This window comes from Lactuca virosa, chromosome 2, assembly GCF_052849685.1.
Source record: "Lactuca virosa cultivar CGN04683 chromosome 2, Lactuca_virosa_CGN04683_v6, whole genome shotgun sequence".
Classification (NCBI taxonomy): domain Eukaryota; kingdom Viridiplantae; phylum Streptophyta; class Magnoliopsida; order Asterales; family Asteraceae; genus Lactuca; species Lactuca virosa.
The window spans coordinates 231956575-231979008 of record NC_136427.1 but is presented as its reverse complement, the minus strand read 5'-3'; the positions used below and the strand labels follow the sequence as shown (position 1 = coordinate 231979008).

The 22434-nt window shown below is 33.1% G+C and overlaps 1 protein-coding gene across 4 annotated transcripts; it reads right to left on the bottom strand.

Moving 5' to 3' along the window:
- Positions 1 to 11470: 11470 nt before the first annotated feature.
- On the bottom strand, positions 11471 to 16949 carry LOC145160419 (agamous-like MADS-box protein MADS2). 4 transcript variants are annotated; one of them, XM_079079592.1, is made up of 9 exons: positions 16849 to 16949; positions 16363 to 16624; positions 12857 to 12935; positions 12686 to 12750; positions 12405 to 12504; positions 12247 to 12288; positions 12117 to 12158; positions 11809 to 11969; positions 11471 to 11722 (listed from the first exon to the last, which is right to left on the bottom strand). In XM_079079592.1, exons 2-9 carry the CDS (start codon positions 16545 to 16547, stop codon positions 11635 to 11637), a joined length of 762 nt encoding a protein of 253 aa, XP_078935718.1. In that variant the 5' UTR covers positions 16548 to 16624; positions 16849 to 16949; the 3' UTR covers positions 11471 to 11634. The 4 variants fall into 4 exon arrangements, with proteins under 4 accessions (XP_078935718.1, XP_078935717.1, XP_078935719.1 ...); XM_079079591.1 differs by lacking the exon at positions 16849 to 16949 and adding an exon at positions 16708 to 16842; XM_079079593.1 differs by lacking the exon at positions 16849 to 16949 and adding an exon at positions 16753 to 16825.
- Positions 16950 to 22434: the final 5485 nt, after the last annotated feature.

Genomic DNA, 22434 nt, shown 5'->3' with positions numbered 1-22434 from the left:
GTTGAGCCCATGACGACTCCCCTTGCCACCAATGCCTCTCTTGTTAGTGATGGTCCCCTTTATGAGGACCCCACACGCTATTGCTCGTTGGTCGGAGCACTTCAGTATCTGACGATTACTCAACCGGACATTGCCTATGTTGTGAATTAGGTCAGCCAGTATCTTGCTGCTTCGACTGTCGCTCACTTTCAAGTTGTGAAGCATCATATTCGTTATGTGAAAGGAACGCTGACTTATGGTCTCACTTTTTCTCGGCCCAAGTCCACCTCTATTGTGGGCTACTATGATGCAGATTGGGCTCGTTGTCTTGATTAGGCCTGACAATTGGGTTGGGTTCGGGTTGGCGGGTCACGGGTTGGCGGGTCAGAAAACATAAACTCAACCCAACCCATATAATATATTGTTTGACGGGTTGGCGGGTCACGGGTTGGTGGGTTGAAAACCTCAACCCAATCCAACCCATATAACCCATTTAAGTATATGGGTTCGCGGGTTCACAAGTTAATGGGTCAAACCCAACCCATATAACCCGTTTAATAAATAAACAATACATTTTAAAAAATGAGGTTTTTTCAACATAAATTCATAAAATGATTAAAGTAATTATAAAAAAGGTTTTCAACATAAATTCATAAAGTCAATAACATCCAAATAAAAATGAAAAATGAAAACATTCATAGAAAGTGGATGTGTTCTTCGTTCGTGACTCGTGAAAATAACAACATGTACTTTTTCTTTTTCTGATTAACGAACTGCAAATGCAAATTAGTCGCGTACAAATACAAAAGGAATACAATGATATAGAATATTACGAATACGGATGGAAATCAAATTTCATTAATAATTAAATATATCATTTTTTAAATGTAATATATATATATATATATATATATATATATATATATATATATATATATATATATATATACGGGTTGGCGGGTTGACCCGCGAACCCAAACAGATAACCCAACCCAACCCACGAAATAAACGAGTTGGTGGGTTGGCGGTCAAAAATCTCAACCCAAACCCGTCTATTTTTGGGTTGGGTCAGTGTCGGGTTATGGGTTGGGTCGAGAGTTGCCACCCCTAGTCTTGATACCCAGCGTTCCACTTATGGCTACTCGATATTCCTGGGGGGTAATATTGTATCTTGGAGTGCTAAGAAACAGCCGACCGTTTCTCGCTCCAGCTGTGAATCTGAATATCGGGCCATGACGAACACTATTGCTGATATTATTTGGCTTACTCATCTTCTGCGTGAGCTTCATGCTTTGCCTTCTTGTCGACCGACCCTCCTTTGTGATAATCAGAGTGTGCTCTTCCTCACCCAGAATCTTGTTGCTCTCAAACGTGCCAAACACATTGACCTTGATTATCATTTTGTTCGTGAGCTCGTTGCATCTGGAAAACTTATTACTATGTTCGTTCCAACCAAGCTTCAAGTTGCGGATATCTTCACCAAAAGCCTGCCTCGTCAGCAGTTTGAGCAGTTTCATCGAATGTTGCGCCTTGGTCCACCACCTGTCGCTTGAGGGGGGATATTAGACTACATTTATTTGTATATCTCTTTCTATTCTTTGTGTATGTTATATGTAATTATTGTATGTCTCTTTGTATTATTTGTGGGGGTTATATGTAATTATCTCCACTATATAATGAGCATAACCCCATGTCTTTTGATATGGAGATTCATTTACACACTAATAAACCCATCACTAAGTAATTGAACAAGGATTTCAGGGAAGAAAACATGTGAATCTAAACTGTTCGACAACTGAACCGGGAGTACCTTACTTTTCTTATTGATAGTTTCCTTTTAATTAATAAAGTTCCAAGTTTTTTGTTTAATCTTTGTTTAAATATTTTTTCGTGGAAATTGCAAGTAATACATTTCCATTGACTATTTTGACACAAAGTTTGACCACAGATTCCTCATTGATTCGACCCTACTTACCCTATCTACATAGGTTAGTTGGTTTGTTTTTTACCGAGACGACGACCTCGATTAGTAAACAGAACCCAACTAAAACAAAATCAATAAAAAAACATTTCAAGTGCCTTTCTTTCTATCAAATAACTTTTTAGGCAAAATATCAACACATACCTTCTTGAGAGACCAGAAATGTTATGACTGAATGATAGACTTATGAACAGAAGGTGATGAATGTTGGTTTCACTTTATGTCCAAAGGGTAATTAAGAGATTTCCCAATGTAAAAATTTGTGGTTATTTTGGAGTTTAAATCATTTTGTTTCATCCCATTCGAGTCCATACCATATTTTGTACCCAAAGATGTTAAACTAGGAACAGCATGTGTAGAATGTTGATCGCCCTTCACGTCCAAAGGGTAATTAGGAGATTTCCTAGAGTAAAAATTCATGGTTCATTTGGAGTTTAAATCATTTTATTTCATCCCATTTGAGCAAGTACCATATTTTGTACCCAAAGATGTTGAATTAGGGTGGCTGTTGATGATGTTGTTGTTGTCCATCAACACCCATATAAGCTCCAATAGCATGCGGATTATAGTTAGGCATATAATAAATAAGTGAACCATTATCGTAGTAAACAACCCCATTGGAACTCATTTGACTAGATCCATCTACTTAAGTATATGTTCCATTTTGTCCCGGTATAAATAACAATCAAACCAAAATTAAAGATATATATATATATATATATATATATATATATATATATATATATATATATATATATATATATATATATATATATATAGTTAGGTTCAAATGTGGATTGACATCTATTGTGCGGACGTATGGACAATACTATTCTATGAGAATGACTAAGAGAATAGGTTGTTTGGTAATGTGAATACGTTCAACTTCACATAACTATTGTCATTATCATGCGTTCTCACTAATTAAATCATCTGAAATGTTATTATAGACTTTCTTTTATGATTCTCGTTCTGTCAGAATGTGTTCTTGATAATCGTATTCTGTAAAAATGAAAATTAATGAAAAATGATGCGTGAGAACAAAAATTAAAAAGAATTAGTGAGAATGTATGACAATTACGATAATTATATGAGATTGAACGTATTCACATTACTAAACAACTTATTCTCTTAATCATTCTTATAGAATAGCACTATCCACACACGTTTGCGAAATAGATGTCATCCACATTTTAACCTAGCATATATATATATATATATATATATATATATATATATATATATATATATATATATATATATATATATATATATATATATACTAGTAAGGTACCAGCGCGATGCGGAGGCGCCGGTTATTCCTTTCGGCAGAGAGTTTTCATGCGACAATTAGTTTCCTTTTCGTGTTGAATAGTTCGTTTCGGCCATTTAGTCGGATAGTTCCTTTCGGCTAATAGTTTCTAGCTAGATACGTAGATGTGGGGGTTAAATAGTTTAGTATGTTGTGTCATCTATTGCTCTGGTTTTATTATACGATTATTTGGTAGGGGTTGCATAAAATGAAAATGAAAAAAAATATATTGAAAAAGTGATATGTTGTGCAAAATGGATGATGAATCTGGTTTCGTCCGACGATTTTGTGTTAAAAATAAAATTACGTTGTTTTTTTTTGTTAATAATAAAAATATACTACATTCTTGTGATTAGTTTATTTTTTGAATATCATATTTCAAAATTTTCACAAATAATCGAGAAGCATCATTAAACGTTAACGATTAGTATGTTTTTAGATGTGCACATCAGATAGTTTCTTTTTTCATTGTAGCGGTAACACATTCATATTGTGAAATCATCTATTACAGCATAATATTTACTATTATTATTATAAGATATCAAACGTGGATGATTTTGAATCTACCATAAAAAATGTTTATTCCAATAATCGTTGATAGTTTTTTTTCACTTTTATCCACATTAGAATTTACCAAATACTTTTTTGTATTTTTCATATTATATTATTAACTCTTTAATACAATAAAATTTCATTTTACTCTTCAACTTGTACTTAAACTTTAAATCTTTATTATTTTTGGCCAATTATTAAATTTGAAGAAATTTAGTTACAAAAATATAATTCAAAACAACATAAAAGATTATTTTATTTTGTTTGTAATGCCAACGCTACTAAACAAACACGGCTAGCCACATCATCTCAAATATATTTAATTGTAATTTGTGTTTATAAACATAATACTAATTATTATAAAATTATATATAATATTCGACAATTTTTTGTTAGTTACATGGAACAAAAAGTAAAAAGACTACTCACATCATCTCATATATATATATATATATATATATATATATATATATATATATATATATATATATATATATATATATATATATATATATATATATTTCAAATACATTTGAATAAATTATAAAACAATTTTTTAATGAATTGTTGTCATTTTATATATATATATATATATATATATATATATATATATATATATATATATATATATATATATATATTTCAAATACATTTGAATAAATTATAAAATAATTTTTTAATGAATTGTTGTCATTTTAGTCTAAAGTTGAATCGTTATTGAACCTTTTAATTCAGTGCCAACTCACAATCAATGCTCATTGAAATTTCTTCTATTTACAATTACAGACGGTGATGACGTCAAAACTAAAGAAAAAATGATTAAAAAGCCAAATACAATAACAAATTCAGGAACAGATGGTGATGATGTCAGCCAAATCTAAAAACAAAAAACATGAACTTTGTTAGATATATGTATTTATTCTGTTAACAACCAAGTTTTGGTTGTTGATATACTCAAATAACAATACCCTTGGTAGGTAACCCTTGCATATAATCATCCTTTTAAATGAACTAAGATAGCATTTAAGATAATTATCCACTTATAATAGCAACAAACATCGGAGAGAGCACCAAACTTTGGCATCAACAAATCTAATAAGCCAACAGCTGTAATCTTTGACCAACTTTGTAGACAGCAGGTCTACGCCTTCCATTTACCATAAGCCAAAACAATGGAACTACAATAATTAGGAAATTAGCACACCATGTATTAAAAAAATAATAGAGAAAAGTCATTATTTTTAAGTACATAATTTATGTCAAAATTTCCTCAAGCAAGAATTTCGGAAGCACCAACTGAGGCAAAAAGAAGAAGCACAAACACAACTTGAAGACTTTAGGGAGAGATTGGTCCAATAACAACGTTACCAAAAAAACACGGCTAGCAGCCACATTACGGGAATAAACCAAATAGAAACCACAAAATCCACATTAATGAAATTTTGCCCAAAACATCAAGGGCATTTTAGTCAAAACTCGCACTAATACGTTAGAAACATCATAGCACTTTAATCAAGCATCAGACTACAACTTGATAAACAACAAGAGCATATCAAGGCATTTTAGTGAAATAAGACTAAAACTTGAGAAACAGCAGCAACATATTAGAAATTTAGAGGTGTAATAGTCAAAAACCCCACAAAAACTTGAGAAGCAGAGTAAAATGGTGCAAACACCAAAGCGTCAACAACTTTAAACAAATTTTGACCCTCTATGTTCTAGATATACAAAAGAATTCATTTCACATATACAATAACAAATAAATAAACCTACACAAACTCATCAACAGTTTAAAACTAACCTAAATTGGTGCTATGCTTTAATAAATGTTTAAGGGTTTGATTTCAATTTCGTTCTTTCTGCATGTAAAAAAGAAAACATAAACTAAAAGAAATGGAAATGTTTTTACCTCAGACCATGGATTAGGTTTTAGCAGCCATAAAAATCAAGAAAGACACGTATCATAGATCATGGTTGAACTTAACCTGCAAATAGAAGGAGAAATGTGTGTGGTAAGACCTAGGAGTACATGTGTGTGTGTGTGTCCGTGAACGCATACCAGAAAGATATAGAAGGTCAAAGACGGTGACATTGGGTGGTTGTGCAGTGTCATGTGTTGTTTAGTGGTTAATGGAAGCTTCCGGTTTGTGTTCAGATATATAATCGAGATCTGAGCATAAAAACTTATACAAAAGCTGACCTGCTTCAGGTTCGGATGAATGGTGTTGACGGTTGGCTTTAGGATGCTGATGGCATTGGATTACACAATAAGTGAAGATCGTAACTTCTTGATTTCCAAATCTTTGATGTTATTTGACCCTCTGCTTCAGTTTGTCGGAGGGAAACGATGAGTCTCTTTTTGACGGAAAAGAAGCAAGTGGTGATGGAGGCGTACGATCAAGACATGTAGTGGTAAAGTCGATGCAGGAGGAATGGTGGTGATCGTCATAGAGAGTCTTGAGAGGGGGGAGGAGGCAAAGGTGGGAGGTAGTTTTTGTTTAAAGGTGAGGAAACAAAGAGACCTGGGCAATTGTAAAGAAAATCGGCGGGTATAATGGGCATCCGTGTGCTTTTTTTGATTTGATGGTTTTTATTCACAAGGATCACTATCTTAACCATTGAAATTAGATCCAAAGGTCAAGATTCTTTCTCCTTGTTTTTTAAGATAATGTCTTAAAATCCAAATGGCCCACCATTATATATGGTTTATATAATGGTATAGATAACGTTTATGCAACTAGGAAACTTCTTACCTGGATACTGATACTCATAACAGTTACTAGATGAATAATGGACACCTTTAATTATATATACTTTGTTTCTATTTCTAACATTAGCTTTTGCAAAAGATTCATGAACTCCTGATGATGATGATGAGGACACACTTGAAACTATGACATCTTTTCTTAAACCCTAAAAAAAATTCAAATAATATTTCAGAGCAATACAATAATACTAAAAAAAGAAATTAATAGAGTAAAGTTAGAAATATTGTACCATATGATTTTGATCGTCTTTTTTGGCTAATGAGTCGGTTGTTAAAGAGAGTTAAGTCAAATCGTAGAACCAAAAGACAAAAAAAGTTAAAAACCACAACTTAAGAAGATGAATATTATGATACATTCTCAACTATTTTAGGAATAATTATGTGATTCTTACTAGAGGTAATTGATAAAACATTGGAAAATGGAAGACAAATAAAACACATAAATTGATTACCTAAAACTCAACATCAAAAAAGTGCTTTTCGAGTGCTTACATTATCCATTCAACAAGAGAAAACAAAAGCAAAACATAAATTAGGAAAAACCATAAAACAATTCACATTATAAATCCAAAAAATAATGATTGTAGAGAAGTGATATTAACAAAAACAGTAGCCTCGTTGGTGTTGTTAGTGCATATGTAGTTGAGAATGTATGGATGCACGAAAGAGGGAGTCGGGGATTAGAGTTGATTTTGACGAACTGGGTCGACGGAAAATTAGGGTTAACGATGGCATAGATCAAAATAAGTAGGAAGACGTGAGTTCGAGAAGGGGAGTGGCAACTTCAAGGTGGTTAAAAGTACAAAAAAGGTCGGAAGAAGTCTTAAAGGAGATATCCACTTTAGTTTGTAGAGAGTGTGTGAAGCCAAAACACTTGGTGTGATAATCGGAGATGCAAGGAAGACGCCAGACGAAAATTCGAGGAATACATGAGCAAAAAGGAACCACCTTGTGTTGCTTTGTTCTTCTATGAACATAGAAAGCATGAGATGGAAGAAGGAGAGTGGTAAGGAGACCGCGGTGCAATAGGTGACAAGAGGAAGAGAATTAGCTTAAAGAGGGAGTTGTCGGTTCCAAACCAGGTGGTATCAGTTCCAGCTCAAAACCGATATTGTTCCTAAGCCATGTCGTGAACTAAATGTATAATAATTTCAACTTAAATATTCAAAGAGTAATTCTTATTTAGTTTAATTTAATGAAGGAAAATCTTCATAAATAGTCCCTATGGTTTCCAAAAAAATAAAGTTCAGTCCTTAACTTTTTAGGTCATCAACGATGGTTCCTGTGGTTTAAAAACTTTTAATGGATGGTCCTTTTGGGTGACTTCGTCAGATTGAAGCTGTTAACTGCCCTCACATACTCTGCATAAGAGGGTATTTTTGTCATTTCACTTGATCTCCCTTCTTTATAAGGTTGCAACGACCTTAATTTCTAAACCATTTTCTACCTTCCCTTCTTGAATACTTCTTCCACTATGCCGAACTCAAGAAAATGGTGTTTTGCAGATGTAGAGCTCAAACAATGAAGGTGACTTCTTAGACCAATCATAACCTACGTAGGCAGTTTTGTAGTTGTTCTAGGTATGGTGGGAGATGCGGGGTACTTAAGTGGGATGACCCTCCATTGTGCCCTAGGGCAATGGTGGTGATTCTAGGTTTGCTTAGAGCCATGATATGGCAGAACTCCTATATTTTGAAGTGTTGAAGGTGAAGATGCTCCTACTTGTTTTGATGGGTGTTTTTTTATATTATTACACCCATTAAATTTTAGTTTGTTTTGATGTTGGTAGTTTGATTTCATGTTGAACCTTGTAAGAATTGCAAACATGCAGTAGTTAAGTTGGGTGGGAATGGAAATATTTTTTGGGTACATTTTGTGATGCAAAAGTTTATTATGTATGAAGTCAAGCTTTTAAATGTATGAAATTCAAGGTAATGCACTGGTTAATTTCATTTTGTGTGTTGATTTGGCAAGAAAATATAGCAAGCTATTACCAAAATTTTGATATTTAAATACTTCAACGTATACTAAATTATACAAAGTCAATTGACAACCAAATATAGCATCATACTACCAAAGTTTTGATGATTAAATAATTCAACAAAACATTACATCATCTAGTTAATTGTTTTGGACAACCAAAAATAGCAACATACTATCAAAATCTACTAAACAACTGTCAATGTTTTCCCAAAATAACCCCATGCCAAAATGTATACCCAAACAACAAAATACCTAAATAGACTACCAAACAAGCCAAACAAACAACTACTTATCAGAACATGCACCCCCTCACTTTACCCTATTTCTTCCTTTTTGCTTCAACTTTTGATGATTGACTAATGCCCATTGCCCTTTACATTTCCTTGAATTATGCCCTTTGTTATGACATTTTGCATATGTAAATATGACATACTTCATGCTCAATTTGGTAGGTTGGCTTCTTGCCTCATCAACACCCCTCTTCGCCTTCTTATTTGGCATCTCAACCTATACATAATGAAACATGTTAGTTTTGGTTATTATATGCTAGCACTTTACATATTGTAAGTCTAGTACATGCCTATTTATGATGTTTAGGAGGGGTCACAGTGAAAGGAAAATTACTTTATGGCAACATGGAACGACCATTTATAGGATTCCCTTGAATTTGTTAAAGGATATTGTTTGCTAAAAACCTAGATGTACAAGGTTTAACAGATCTTGTTTGTAATCCTTTATGGTTTTCAACATTAAATACATGACTTTTTTGGGTAGCATTTGACATTTTGTATGGTACAATACACTTATCATATGTTATGGCTTCATCAATATCAATTACGTGTGATTGTGTTACTAAAAGTCCCTCATATTCAGGTTGATTCAAATCTAATTTCCTACTACAAGAACCTGTGTCTCTTTTTCTAAACTCTGGTGAAACAATTTCAAGTTCCAACTCCTCAATCACCACTTTGGATGGGACTTATAATATGTAAAAACCCTAGTGTCCCCAGTTTCAATATACACAGCGATTTGTCTATGTTTAAGGACATATGTGACCATTTTTGAAACATCACCGTCATTCCTTAAGGGAATTAAGCCATAATCTAATGAGACATCAGGGATATAATAATGGTAGTACCATGTCTACTTATTTTGGTATTCTAACTCTTTAACCATGTCATTAAGGCCGTGTATTGAAAAAAGGTATGTATCAATAAAGTCAACATATGAGGCAATACCATCTACATAATTTCTACTTGGGGGCTTGGTGAACAATTAATCCACTATAATGTATCGTAAAGATAAAGTAGTTGGAAAATCCTACTGCAATCCCAAATAAGAAAGGATAAACACATTGTGAGTCTTTAATCAACACGTTATAAGTAAAAAAAAATAGCTTTTTTGATGTAAAAGTGCATCGTATTCAACTTCCAATTCAATATTTTTTTTCCTTTTTTCATGGACATTCCAAACACAGTGTGCCATTATCCTTCGTTTAGTTGAAACGCTAAGATGCTTGGAGTTGCTCTGTTAATCGGAAGTTAGGAGGACCAATGAAGATGTAAGTTTCTTCGGAGAGGGACGAGGTTGATAGGATGGAGAGGAAAACAAGAGTACGTCTTACAAAATGATCAGTAACATTATATGAGGGAGATCAAGTGAAATGACGAAAATACCCTCACATACAAAGCATGTGAGGGCAATTAACGACTCCAATCTGGCGGAGTCAACGAAAAGGATCATCAATTAAAAGTTTTAAACTATATGGACCATCGTTAATGACCTAAAAAGTTAAAAACTGAACCCGATTTTTTATTTTTGAAAACCACAAAGACCATTTATGAAGATTTTCTATTTATGAAGATCTCTTCCTTTAATGAAACCACAGGGACCATTTATGTCATTTTATGTTATTTTTTATTTTTCAACTAATGTATAGTTTTTGTTAAATATTATTTTTTATCGGCTAACATTTAGTTTTGCAATCATCAACTTGTTTTCTAACCATCAACTAACAACTAATTAATTTTTCAATTAATCCGCTAAATATTAGATATGCTATCTTGTATTTAATGGTGACTTTTGGGTTTGGTTAGCTTATAATTGGGCTGATCACTGAATGCTTTTATGATTTAGTAAACTTCAAAAGGCCCATATTATAAGTTTTAACCCTAGTATTACACGAATGGTCCCTATGGTTTGGGGTAATTTGTGCGTTTGGTACCTAACTTATTTTTTTAGCTCGGAAAGTACCTACTGTTTGTTTTTGTTACGCGTTTGGTCCCTACTGTTTGTTTTTGTTACGCGTTTGGTCTCTAATGTTTTTTTTGTTACGCGTTTGGTCTCATTCTTAACTAAAAAGACTATTATTTAAATAGGAAAAAATAGTGGGGTATGTAAGGTAAGGTGAGTGGATGAGGTTGGGGTGTGTTTATTTAAATAAGTTAAAAAATCAAGGGAAAATAGTTTTTTTAGGTAAGACAGGAACCAAACGTGTAACAAAAAAACAAATAGTAGGAACCTTCCGAGTTAAAAAAATAAATTAATGATCAAACGGGAAAATTTTCCTAAACCATAGAGACCATTAATGTAATTTACTCTTTTTTCCATTCCATGCTTATGCTTACACTTACACAAACCTTTTCTTTTAAGCAAATATCGAAGAGGTACAATTTCAGTAATTCAGTCGGCAACAAATATCAAATCAAACTGCCCTTAAGTCGATTATGATGTGTCTGCCCGGAAGCATATTACGTCTCCTATGGAGTTCTTGACATTTTTATTCTTTTTCCAAACTTGTCAAAACAGACCAAAATACATCGACTTTATAAATCTACAAGTCAAACTGGAACAAAAACTATCATCATCCACCATATATACTGTTGAGAACTTGAGATAGTAGTAGGTTGTTCTTGTGTAATTTATAATGCAAGATTCTTACAAACCTTTCGTATAAGTCCCGAAATTCAGACAAAAAAGATTATTCAAATTAATAAAATATATATTATAGATTTGTATCACCAAAAACGATAAAGGTTGACCATATCATGATCAATTAGGTCAAAGCATCCATCCAGGGACTAATGCATTCAGATTCTGCCCATTTGTCGAATCCGTTAAATGGCTTGGACCAACTTCGTTATATAACCTGTTAATTTCAATTTCAATTTCAATATTTAGTTTGATCATTCTTATTTGTGGGTGTATACGTAATTAGAAATAAAGATTAATTACCCAATTTGCAAATTGGAGTTACAATCTAACGGCTGGAAGAAATCCTGCGATTGAGGATGCTGATCATGTTGTTGTTGTTCATATGAACAACAGTTTTGATGATGATCACCTGCCGCCCATGATGGTCCTGCTTGATTTTCTGCATACACTTCTTCCAGCTGCTAAAACAACAGCTTTTCAATTCGTTAATCTTTTACATTAAAAAAAAAAAACCCATCTTTATATATGATTATTTACAGTAATATTTATGTGTTGCATGCAGTTAAATTCTTATCAAACATACATTATGGATGATATTAATTAATTACCTTATTCTGCAAAGCTTTATTAGCTTCAATCCACATCCTTTCCTATAAATAATTTCATGGACTCACTCGTTTGTAATTAAGTTGTCATGGATGAGTATGAAGTCAAAAAGAGCGTGTGAATTTTTTTTACCTTGACTTGAAGTTCGGAAAGCCGATCAAGCATTGATTGTGTCTGTATTTTTTATTTTTTTTTAACCAAAACGAATACAGTCAATTTTTTGAAGAAATCATTGGTTAGACACGAATCTGTGAGTGTCAGTGAACAGTAAAAATGGAGATTTTTTTTACCCTTATGGACCGGATTTGTCTCAAAGTAGAGTCCAGTTGTCGTTCTAGTTGTTCAAGCTCCTTGAGACTAAGGGGCCCCAGGTCCTCCCCAAAAACTTGCCTGTCATTATCATACAGATACGAATCTTGTATGTTTCATTAATACCATATATATATATATATATATATATATATATATATATATATATATATATATATATATATATATATATATATATATAGATATATACTTTTATATATGTATATTTAACTAAGCACTTGTAAGTTTTTAAGAAACTTGCCTTTGGTACTGTTGTAGAGAATCGTATTTGGCCTTTAGTTTCATGTACTCCTTGTAGCTGTTTTGCTAAAGAAAAAAAAAGATTGAAAAGTAATTTTTGAAATATTTGTTAAGTGGTGTTTGGAATTTCAGAAGAAATTAAGAAAATTAGTAAAAGCTACAACGTACGTACCTCAGCATTGTTGGCTGATCTGTTGATTTCCATTGAGCCATAAGTGCATTTCTGGTACCTTTCAAGCATCTTGAGCATGCTGAAATAAATTTTCTCAAGTTCAATTAAAGTTTTTTTTAATAACAAAGTGAGTCGATTAAGTAGGAAAAAGATTTGGTGTTGGTAATTTGCCATAATTATCAAGGGTCGAGTGCTTAAGCAACTGGTAATCAGAAAACATAAGACATGAAAGAACCGATTCATTTCAGGAAATCTTGATTGATAAATTGTAATTAAGGTCAAAGTGTTTAAGCTAAATAGTTTTGAGCAATAAAGGATCTTGAAGTGACATATACTATACTATACACACAGATGCCTTCACATATACACACAAATTGAAATTCCAAATGATTCAAATATAAAAGTTTAAACACTATATTACATGATGTTGGTTGGTAATATTACTGTTTTACATGATTGCAAGTAACAATTATCATCAAAATGGCCTAGTGGTGATCACTTGGAATTCAAAGACTCAGAAATGGAATGATTTTCAGGTTTGAATTCCACAAGCTTCAACCTTGGAGTTGTCTACTTTTAAAAATAAAACATGTATTTGCATTGCCATTAAAAAGGGTCATATATGAATGTTCAACAATCGTTCACACTTTTTTCCTTCCATTATGATCATTAGAATTCTCATTGACAAATGGTATTTGTTGTGCTAAATCTTGTGTTTAATTAATAGTTTGTGGGATATATAATTAGAAGCTTCAAGAATTAAATGCACAAATATAACAATCAATTTTATGTAATATATATATATATATATATATATATATATATATATATATATATATATATATATATATATATATATATCATGGTTGAAGTGTTTCTCCATCCAACTTATACATTGTTTCTTGGAAAACCCTAATTACGGGTAATTGGGATTGTTTATTTAAAGTGTTTGTTAATTTAATGTGGTTTGGTGTGATAATAAACACTTTTCAGTGTTTGAATTGTCTATTATATTGTATATATATGCTTATTGCAGATTTTGTTACTTGGTAATAAACATTTTTTTAAAAGGTAGTCCATTCTAATTCTAACTTATTTCAAAGTTCTTATTAAAATGCAAAGCAAATTACATTACTACCCTTAAAAAACCCATTATCTTTGCTAGAATTCCTCGCCCATAACACCATGGAAATATTATTAAAGATTGTTGACGTGGAAAACACTTCCAGAAAATCCATAATTTTGAAATGATGACTTATATATTGCTGCAGTAGGTAGTAAACTATACTAAGAGTTGTATGAAGAACAAATTATTGATGCCATGTGGTCCAATTGCGTTTGAAGCAATTCCAATTACCTAGAAACACATGTCTGGACAAAACTTTTATTATATCATCATTTATTTCTTCAATTATGTGTACAAAAAACATGAACATTATGTGTACAAAAACATGAACTTGCTGAACTACAATGACTCAAGCAGACACCCTTAAAACTTAAATTTTGGAAATAACAAAAGGCTTTACTGATCTATTTAATGCTATTGATACAAGTTTTTGTAAAAAGATTTTTTTTTTATTTTCAATTTACAACAAAAACCACAACCTAGCAAAACCACTAGGCAGTGGAGACAACAAGGTTTTGTTACAACATTACAAGCAACTGAAGGGGTTACAAAGCCAATTAGCCCAATTGCAAATACCCTTTTTACCCCTGTGTTTACAACCGTGAATTTATTAGCATTTGATTTGTATATTTTAAATAATACAAACAATTATTAAAGTCATTTCAGATTATTATTATCTTTTTTTTTTCGAGAAAACCAAATTTTAAGGTTAAAAATAAAATCCATAAGATTAAATTTTCCAAACATAAAATCCCAAATTTCAAATACAAAAATCTAGAGTTTCAAACATCAAATATGAGATTCCAAACGAAACATAAAAGAAGACATGGACAATGTGTTAAAGAAATGAACTTTTTGATTTGGAATTGAGAAATCAACGTGTGTGTGAAATTTGAAATAATAAAATATTTTTTCATTTTTTTATTTTATTTTTAAAGTATAAAGAAATATAATATTTAATTAATAAAATAATCAATTAAGTCAATTCGGTATAATTGGTTTGGTTTAGTCCGAACTCAAGTAGACCATATAATCAAATTCATAATTCAGCTTAGTCTGAAACCAAACTGAAATCGAATTTAAAATTTAATTTGTTCCTAATTTGGTTTCAGTTTGATTTGGTTTTCAGTTTTTTATTTTTTTCAAACCAAATAATACCCACCCTCTTTTATATAATAATAAAAAGTTCTATAATTAGCCATTAACATATTTTAATTAAAGATCTCATATATACTTTTGGTATATAAATAATCTGGTATTAGTACCAATAGATAACCATTCATCTTTCTAGGTATTTGTTACCATATATATGCAGATACATATATATGTAGAGCCTAGAGAAACCCTATATATCAACCAGCGAGTAAAGACACTTTAAATTTGCAATTTCAAGAAACTGTATATATATTCTTTTCCACGGAATATAATCTATTAACACGCATGCATCAAAACATGGTTATTAGATACTATACATTAGATATCCACATGAGATAAAAGCCTCCCAAACTGCACTTATCATTCATGTTTGCTCAACATTTAACAAATTCTTAATATCAAACTTACATTCTTCATCCCTTCAAACAGACAAGACTATTAAAGACTCTGACCTTTTAAAAAAAATTACTAAACATATTGACCAAGGGTTTAGGTGCCAAGAAACTGGAAGATCGACACACAGTGCACTAACCTCTTTTGAACACATCTTACCTTAAGAAACTAGGGTAGATGACAATTATTTTAAGGATGCAAGAAAGTCGCCATCATGTTTATTGTATCTGCTAATCAAGATATGAACCAAGTAAAACTTGCAGAGGAACCAAATTAAATTCTTTACTCTAATTCAACCGAAAGACAGGTAGATCACAAGGGTTTACTCAAGAAAATCGTTTTTTTATTAATTAAATCATTCTTTTCAAAACCCAAGAAGGATTTGGTTACTGTTTAGCAAGAAGCATGCAGAAAAGATTAATATAACACAGTAGCTGCTAGATCAATTCAATTTAAAGTAATCAACACAAGGAATTGTACACAAAAGAAACTTAGTTCTTCTTGGATCCTCTTTTTCTGCTCATCTGTGTTGTGATTCTTTCAACTGATGAGTCTGGCATGAGAAGATTTGGATAACAAACTGACAGATCGAAAGCCTAGATCTAACCTACATGCAAAACCTTCAAGACAACTTCTTTTAATGTGCAGAACTCTAAACTTTTAGCTCAAACAGAAACAGCTAAACTTATCACGATACCAACAAACAAAAGAGAACCCATATTCTCGAATTCTAAAAAGAAAAAGAAAAACACCAACAAAGAGAGAGAGAGATAGATGGAGAGACATAGAGAGAGAGAGAGAGAAAGGGAGATCTAGAGAGAGAAAGGAGTACTTGGAGGTGCTGCAGAATTCATAGAGCTTGCCACGGTTAGAGAAGATGATGAGAGCAACTTCAGCATCGCAAAGAACAGAGAGCTCATAAGCTTTCTTCAGAAGTCCATTTCTTCTTTTAGCAAAAGTCACCTGCCTGTTGATCTTGTTCTCTATTCTCTTCAACTCTACTCTTCCCCTACCCATAATTTTATATCTTTCCCCAAAAACGTTCCTTTATTTAATGGCTTTTCTTGATTCCTTCTTTATATCTGAACCAAAATCTTAATACGAAGATGAAAAGGTTACAGGAAGATTAGAAAAAAAAACAAAATTTAGAAATTCTTTCAATTGTGAGTGATCATACTGCAATTTCTATAAAGGAAAGATGAAAAGGTTACAAAAAGAATACACAGGCGGAGATGTTTTCCTTGGATTTTCTCTTTTCTAGGGTTCAAGATTTTGTTTGTACAGCAAGATATGAAATTTGGGGCTGGTGTTTACTAACCTTCAAAAGCTTCATGCTTTTAACCTATTTGAGAAGCGCAAGCAAGCATCAAGAAATGAGCGTATACCCACTTGCAAATAAACGCGTGATGATTACTCTCGCGGAATTCGACATGTAGTGAGAGCATAGATTTCTGTCACTTGTCAACAACTTTCAATGCGTATAACACGTGTCGAGTTGCAAGAGGTTAATTTAATATAAGAACCATGTTTAACTTTCAGTCTTTGTCTTGTCCGTATACGATCTTTAATTTAAGTTTTACATCAAAGTTTTATTTAAGGACACTCACAAAAATGAACAAAAAAATATTTTTATAACTCTTTCTAATTTTATTTTCTTGACATTTATTTAAATATTTTTGAACAAATGTTAACGTGGATAGTGTTGGTGATTTTATCACTAATGTTATTTAAGTGTAATGAGGTTAATTTGTTGATCAATGTCACTTTGACAAAAATTGAACAAATCGGTATAGTGCGGAGTGCACATTTGTTTAATTTTGTCTTTGTTGAAAGTATACTGCTATTTAGGGGCGAAGCCCCTAAACCGACAGGTGTCCGGGGGCAGCGCCCCTGGGAGCGGGGTCCAAGGGGCGGCAGCCCCTGGCGGGATCCAAGGGGCAGAGCCCCTGGCTAGGGTCGAATTTTTGGTAAATATACTCGGTTTTGTGATCCATATTCTAGACCCGAATTTAAGTTAGTTTATGACGTTTTGACAGTTTTAGGACATAAAACTGTCATGTGGCAGTTTTAAGACTGGAAGTTTTCTGGTTATATGATCATATCAGAAATCTGTTGTTGGTACTCTTCTTCTTCATAACATCTTGAACATTCTCTCTTCTGTTTTCTCAATTCTGAGTCTTATCCGATTAAAGATTGGGAGTACCACCCAAATACTTTAATCTGAAAGTGAAACCACAATTCTCAGAATTTCCAATGCTATTTTATCCCGATTTTCTTACAGATAGTGCATCTCAAAATATCTGATTTTGAAACCCAACATGTTGAGTAGATTCTAATCAAAATATTGTCATGCTTTGAACTTTCTTGTTTTTTTCCGGCTCAAGGTGAATCTAGATAAGAGCAAAATATCTGGTTTTGCAATCCAACCTATTAGAGTTGGAGTTTACTGCTTGGAGAATTAACTGTCAAGCGGGATCTCTCTTGCTTACCTAGGCTTCCCCATTGGAGTACCTATGAGTAGAGTGATCCATTGGGCCTCGATAATTGAAAATTTTCACTCCAAGCTATCTAGATGGCAAGCTTCTACACTTTCATTCGGTGGGCGATTGACTTTTTGCAAATCAGTCCTAGGTAGCCTTGGATCATATTATTTTTCTCTCTACAAAGCATCAGATAAGGTAATAAAAATTTTGGAGAAACCGAGATTGAGATTCTTTTGGGGCGAAACTCAAACAAGAAGAAGATGACCCGGATAGTGTCGGACAAGACTCTTGCACCAAAGGAACTTGCGGGATTAGACGTTGGCAATTTAAAAGCGCAATACTTTGCACTTCTCGGTAAATAGTGATGGAAATTTAGAGATTCAAAATATAACATATGGAAGGAGGTCATAAAATCCATTCATGGCTTGGATGGTTGCCTAAATAACCCAACTAGACCTAAAAGTAGAGCTGACAAAAATTGATCCAACCCGCCAAGTCGCCAACCCAACCCGAACCCAACCCAAAATTAGTGGGTTGGGTTGAGATTTTCAACCCATTTAAATTAAATAGGTCAACCCGTCTAACCTATTTAATTAAATAGGTTGGGTTGGGTAAAATTATCAACCCGTTTTCAACCCGTCAACCCATTTAACTTTAATATATATTTTTAATTTGATAATTTTTTGAATATTATCATATATTAATCAAAGTATTAATTTGTAAATTATAATGTTGCATTATTATTATCTATGTTTAATGAAATTCAATCCTAATTTACATCCTTTTTTAGCGTCGATAATACTGGTCACTCTCCAAAATCACTTTGAAACTAAATATTTTTAATGTTATTTGAACAATTTATTTTTATTTATGAATTAAGATTGTGCTTTTGTCATAATTATGAAGTTTTATTTACGTATGGAACTAATTTAAGTGGTATAATATTTAACTATATAATTTATTTAATTGATTTTAAATGGGTTAACCCAAGTTTAACCCATTTATTTAATAGGTTGGGTCGGGAACTACATAAACAGGTCAACCCAGTGACAACACATTTATCTAAAAGGTTGGGTTGGGTTGGAAATATCAACTCATTTAAATAAACATGTTGGGTTTGGTTGAAATTTTCAACCCAATTAATAAATGGGTTGAACTTGAACCCAACCCAGGTCAACCCATTGCCACCTCTACCTAAAAGATGTGGTGGCTGTTGGGGCTCTATAGCAAAACTTCCATTGGTGTTGGCTAAAAACAAAATCTAGTTCAAGGAATTCTTTCAAAACACTACTGATACAAAAGGGGTACCTTCATGGTCTTAGAGCTTATAGAGATTAAAAATTTACTGTCTCCTCATACAGGAAGTACTGTGATCTATCATCCCTTCCTCAATCTAGATGTTATTTGTTATGGAATAACCTTGTACCTCGTAAAGTGAATATACTCGCCTAGAGAGTTAATCACAGTAGGTTGCCTACATTGGCAAACTTGTCCAAGATCCGTATTAGAACATCTACAAACTGCAAAGTGTGTAATGCAGGCCTGGAAGATGAGTATCATTTATTTTTTTCTTGTCCGTTAACTAAAGAGGTGTAGAAAGAGCTGCAAAGTCTGTGACATTATCTCAATCTGAACCCCTCATCAACCAAGGAGTTACTTAATTGCAACCAAGCTTTCACAGGCCCATCATATTTATATGAGGTGAATTCAGCAATATCATTGATCTTCATTTGGGTTATATGGACATTTCGCAACAAGGCTATTTTCAATGGTACTATTAAGTCACAAACGGCTTTGACAAAGGAGGTACAACTACTCTCACATATTTGGATCAATGCCAGAAAAAAAAACAAAAACAAAAAAACAAGGGGGACATCTATGTTGGTCGGAATGAAACGCTAATCTGGAGCTCGAATGAGAAACTTTTTTGTTTAAATTTAAGGTATGCTTCTTTTTCTTAATGTTTCTGTAATTGTACTCCTAGCTTCTTGCGAGTTCCCCTTTTAATATATTTCTTACCTTGCCGTTAAAAAAATGCATTTCAAATTTCAAGGAAGTTTTTCTTTTAATTTCCTTTCAAGTAATTAAAATATGATTACAGAAATCCAAATATATTGTCATATATAAATGATAAATCTACTCAACTTCCACTTAACTAGTATCTGTATGAATACAACCTAAATTCCTGCTCGATCCTCTGCTCGATCCTCACAACAACTTTGTCATGAAATCTATATTATGGGTGGGGTAATTTAATTCATTCACATTTAGTCAATGGTGGAACTAGGAGTTCTACGGTGGCATGTGTTACTCCTTAAATTTCAGGCATAAGATAAATTTTTTGCGAAAATTTCGGCATAGTGTTAATTTTCCGGCGTGCTACCCCCAAAACCAACAAGTGTTACACCTTGGACTTTGTCATGGTTCTGCCACCACATTTAGTGGTTATGAACCATAATTTTGTTGTTTTGGTTGACCCAACTAAAACCCGTACCTAATACATTACTATACATCACAAAGTCTTATATCCCTTTGGATAAAGAAAGAATAGACGTTTCATATAATTTTTTTTATTCTTCAAATGCTTTTTCATGGATCTTGATCCAATCAAACTTCATATTTTTTCAGGTTAATAGATCAAAAGATTTGTTATCTTTGAAAAGTTATTTATAAATCTCTGGTAATAACATGTCAAATCCAATAAACTTAGAATATCGGTCAGATTTTTAGGCAAATCTCATTCCATAATTACTTCAATTTTCATTACACTTTGATTCGTTCTTCGGTTACTAGATGAATCAAGAATTGGATTTCACGAATTTAAAACGCACACCTAGAGTATTTGTAACGTCCCAAAATACCGAACAATAATTTCATTTTTAACCAATCAAACCATTCTTCATTTGTTCTAAAAAATAGTAAAAGTAATAGTTTTCTCAAAACATCAGAGTAAACATCACAACTAGCCAATGCGGAATAAACTCTGGGGGATGCAGTACCTGGAAAATGTTTAAACCACAAACCGTGATGTCAGATAGAGATTGATTAAGAACATGATTGAATCAATAAAAGTTATAAATAGACATGAGACTAAATAAGATCTGTATGACTCAATTATGTCTAAAGAATAGAAGAGAATATCATAGTACAAAATGCAAAATGACGCTCAGTTCGTTCATTAGTCTACTCTATGTACTTACCCTATTTATAGGGTACAACAGACTCACGAAAAGTTACAAGGACTAAACATTTAAGAGTCGAAACCGAGATGCCTTGTAAATAGATAGAGTGACTATAATGTTGGGTTTTATGTACTATAAAATCCCTATGGTGCACATACAACCCTAATGCTTTGGATCTAAGTTTTCTCTAATTATACATGCAATATTCATTTTTACCACCGTTTCATCTTTTAAACCTTATGGTAAAAAGATGCCTCCCCGTAGACTTATAGGGTGCGATCATACCAGCACTAATACACTGGATCTCGTCAGAACACCGCAGTTAAGCGTGCTTGGGCGAGAATAATACTAGGATGGGTGAACTTAGCACTTATACGATACCTACTTCTACTCACTGCCATAAATAAATCTCAGGAATGTTGGCTGAAACATTGAGAATAGTTCAACAAAACGTGAAATTTATATGCGTATATAAATAGATAGAATACAACTAGCACGACCATCGTACTCACGAAGTCGTTTCTCGCCATGCAACAGAATCATGTCTTCACATGGAAGTGACCAGCCAACCGGCGAAACACCGATTCTACAGATAAACTCCGCTACTTTTCAAGTCGTGGTCACAGCCGCCGTGACAGCAGTCATGGCACAACTCAACGCTAACAACACAAGCGGACACAGAAACTATAACGACAATGCTAATCGCAATAGAAACCAAGGACACCGACTAGTTTCTGTTGACAGGGAAACATCAGACCAAAAACCTAAGAACAAGAAACAAAAATTCTAAAACAAGAAAGGGAGCAGTTCGACTCAAGGTCCTCCTAATAGACAACAACCTGTGGCAGTTCCTACAACCACAACATCTGCCACTCCAGCACCAACCAGTCGATATGCTGGAACACTACCGAAGTGCAACAAGTGTAACTTCCATCACAAGGGAGTCTGCCGAGAGTTGCACTGCAAGAACTGCAACAAGAATGAGCACACTGTTGGCTTCTGTAGGACTCCGGCCCAACGCATCACTTCAACCACCAATGTCGGAGAAAGACCAGTATGCCATGCATGCGGTGTAACGGGACATTTCAAGAGAGATTGTCCAACAGAGAGGAATGGCGGAGGAGCGGGAGGAGTTTAACAATAGGAAATGTCGAAACAACGAGGAACCCTTCTGGGATTTTTGGTACGTTTCCGAACAATAATATTACAGCTTAAATTTTTTACTAAGACTGGTACCAA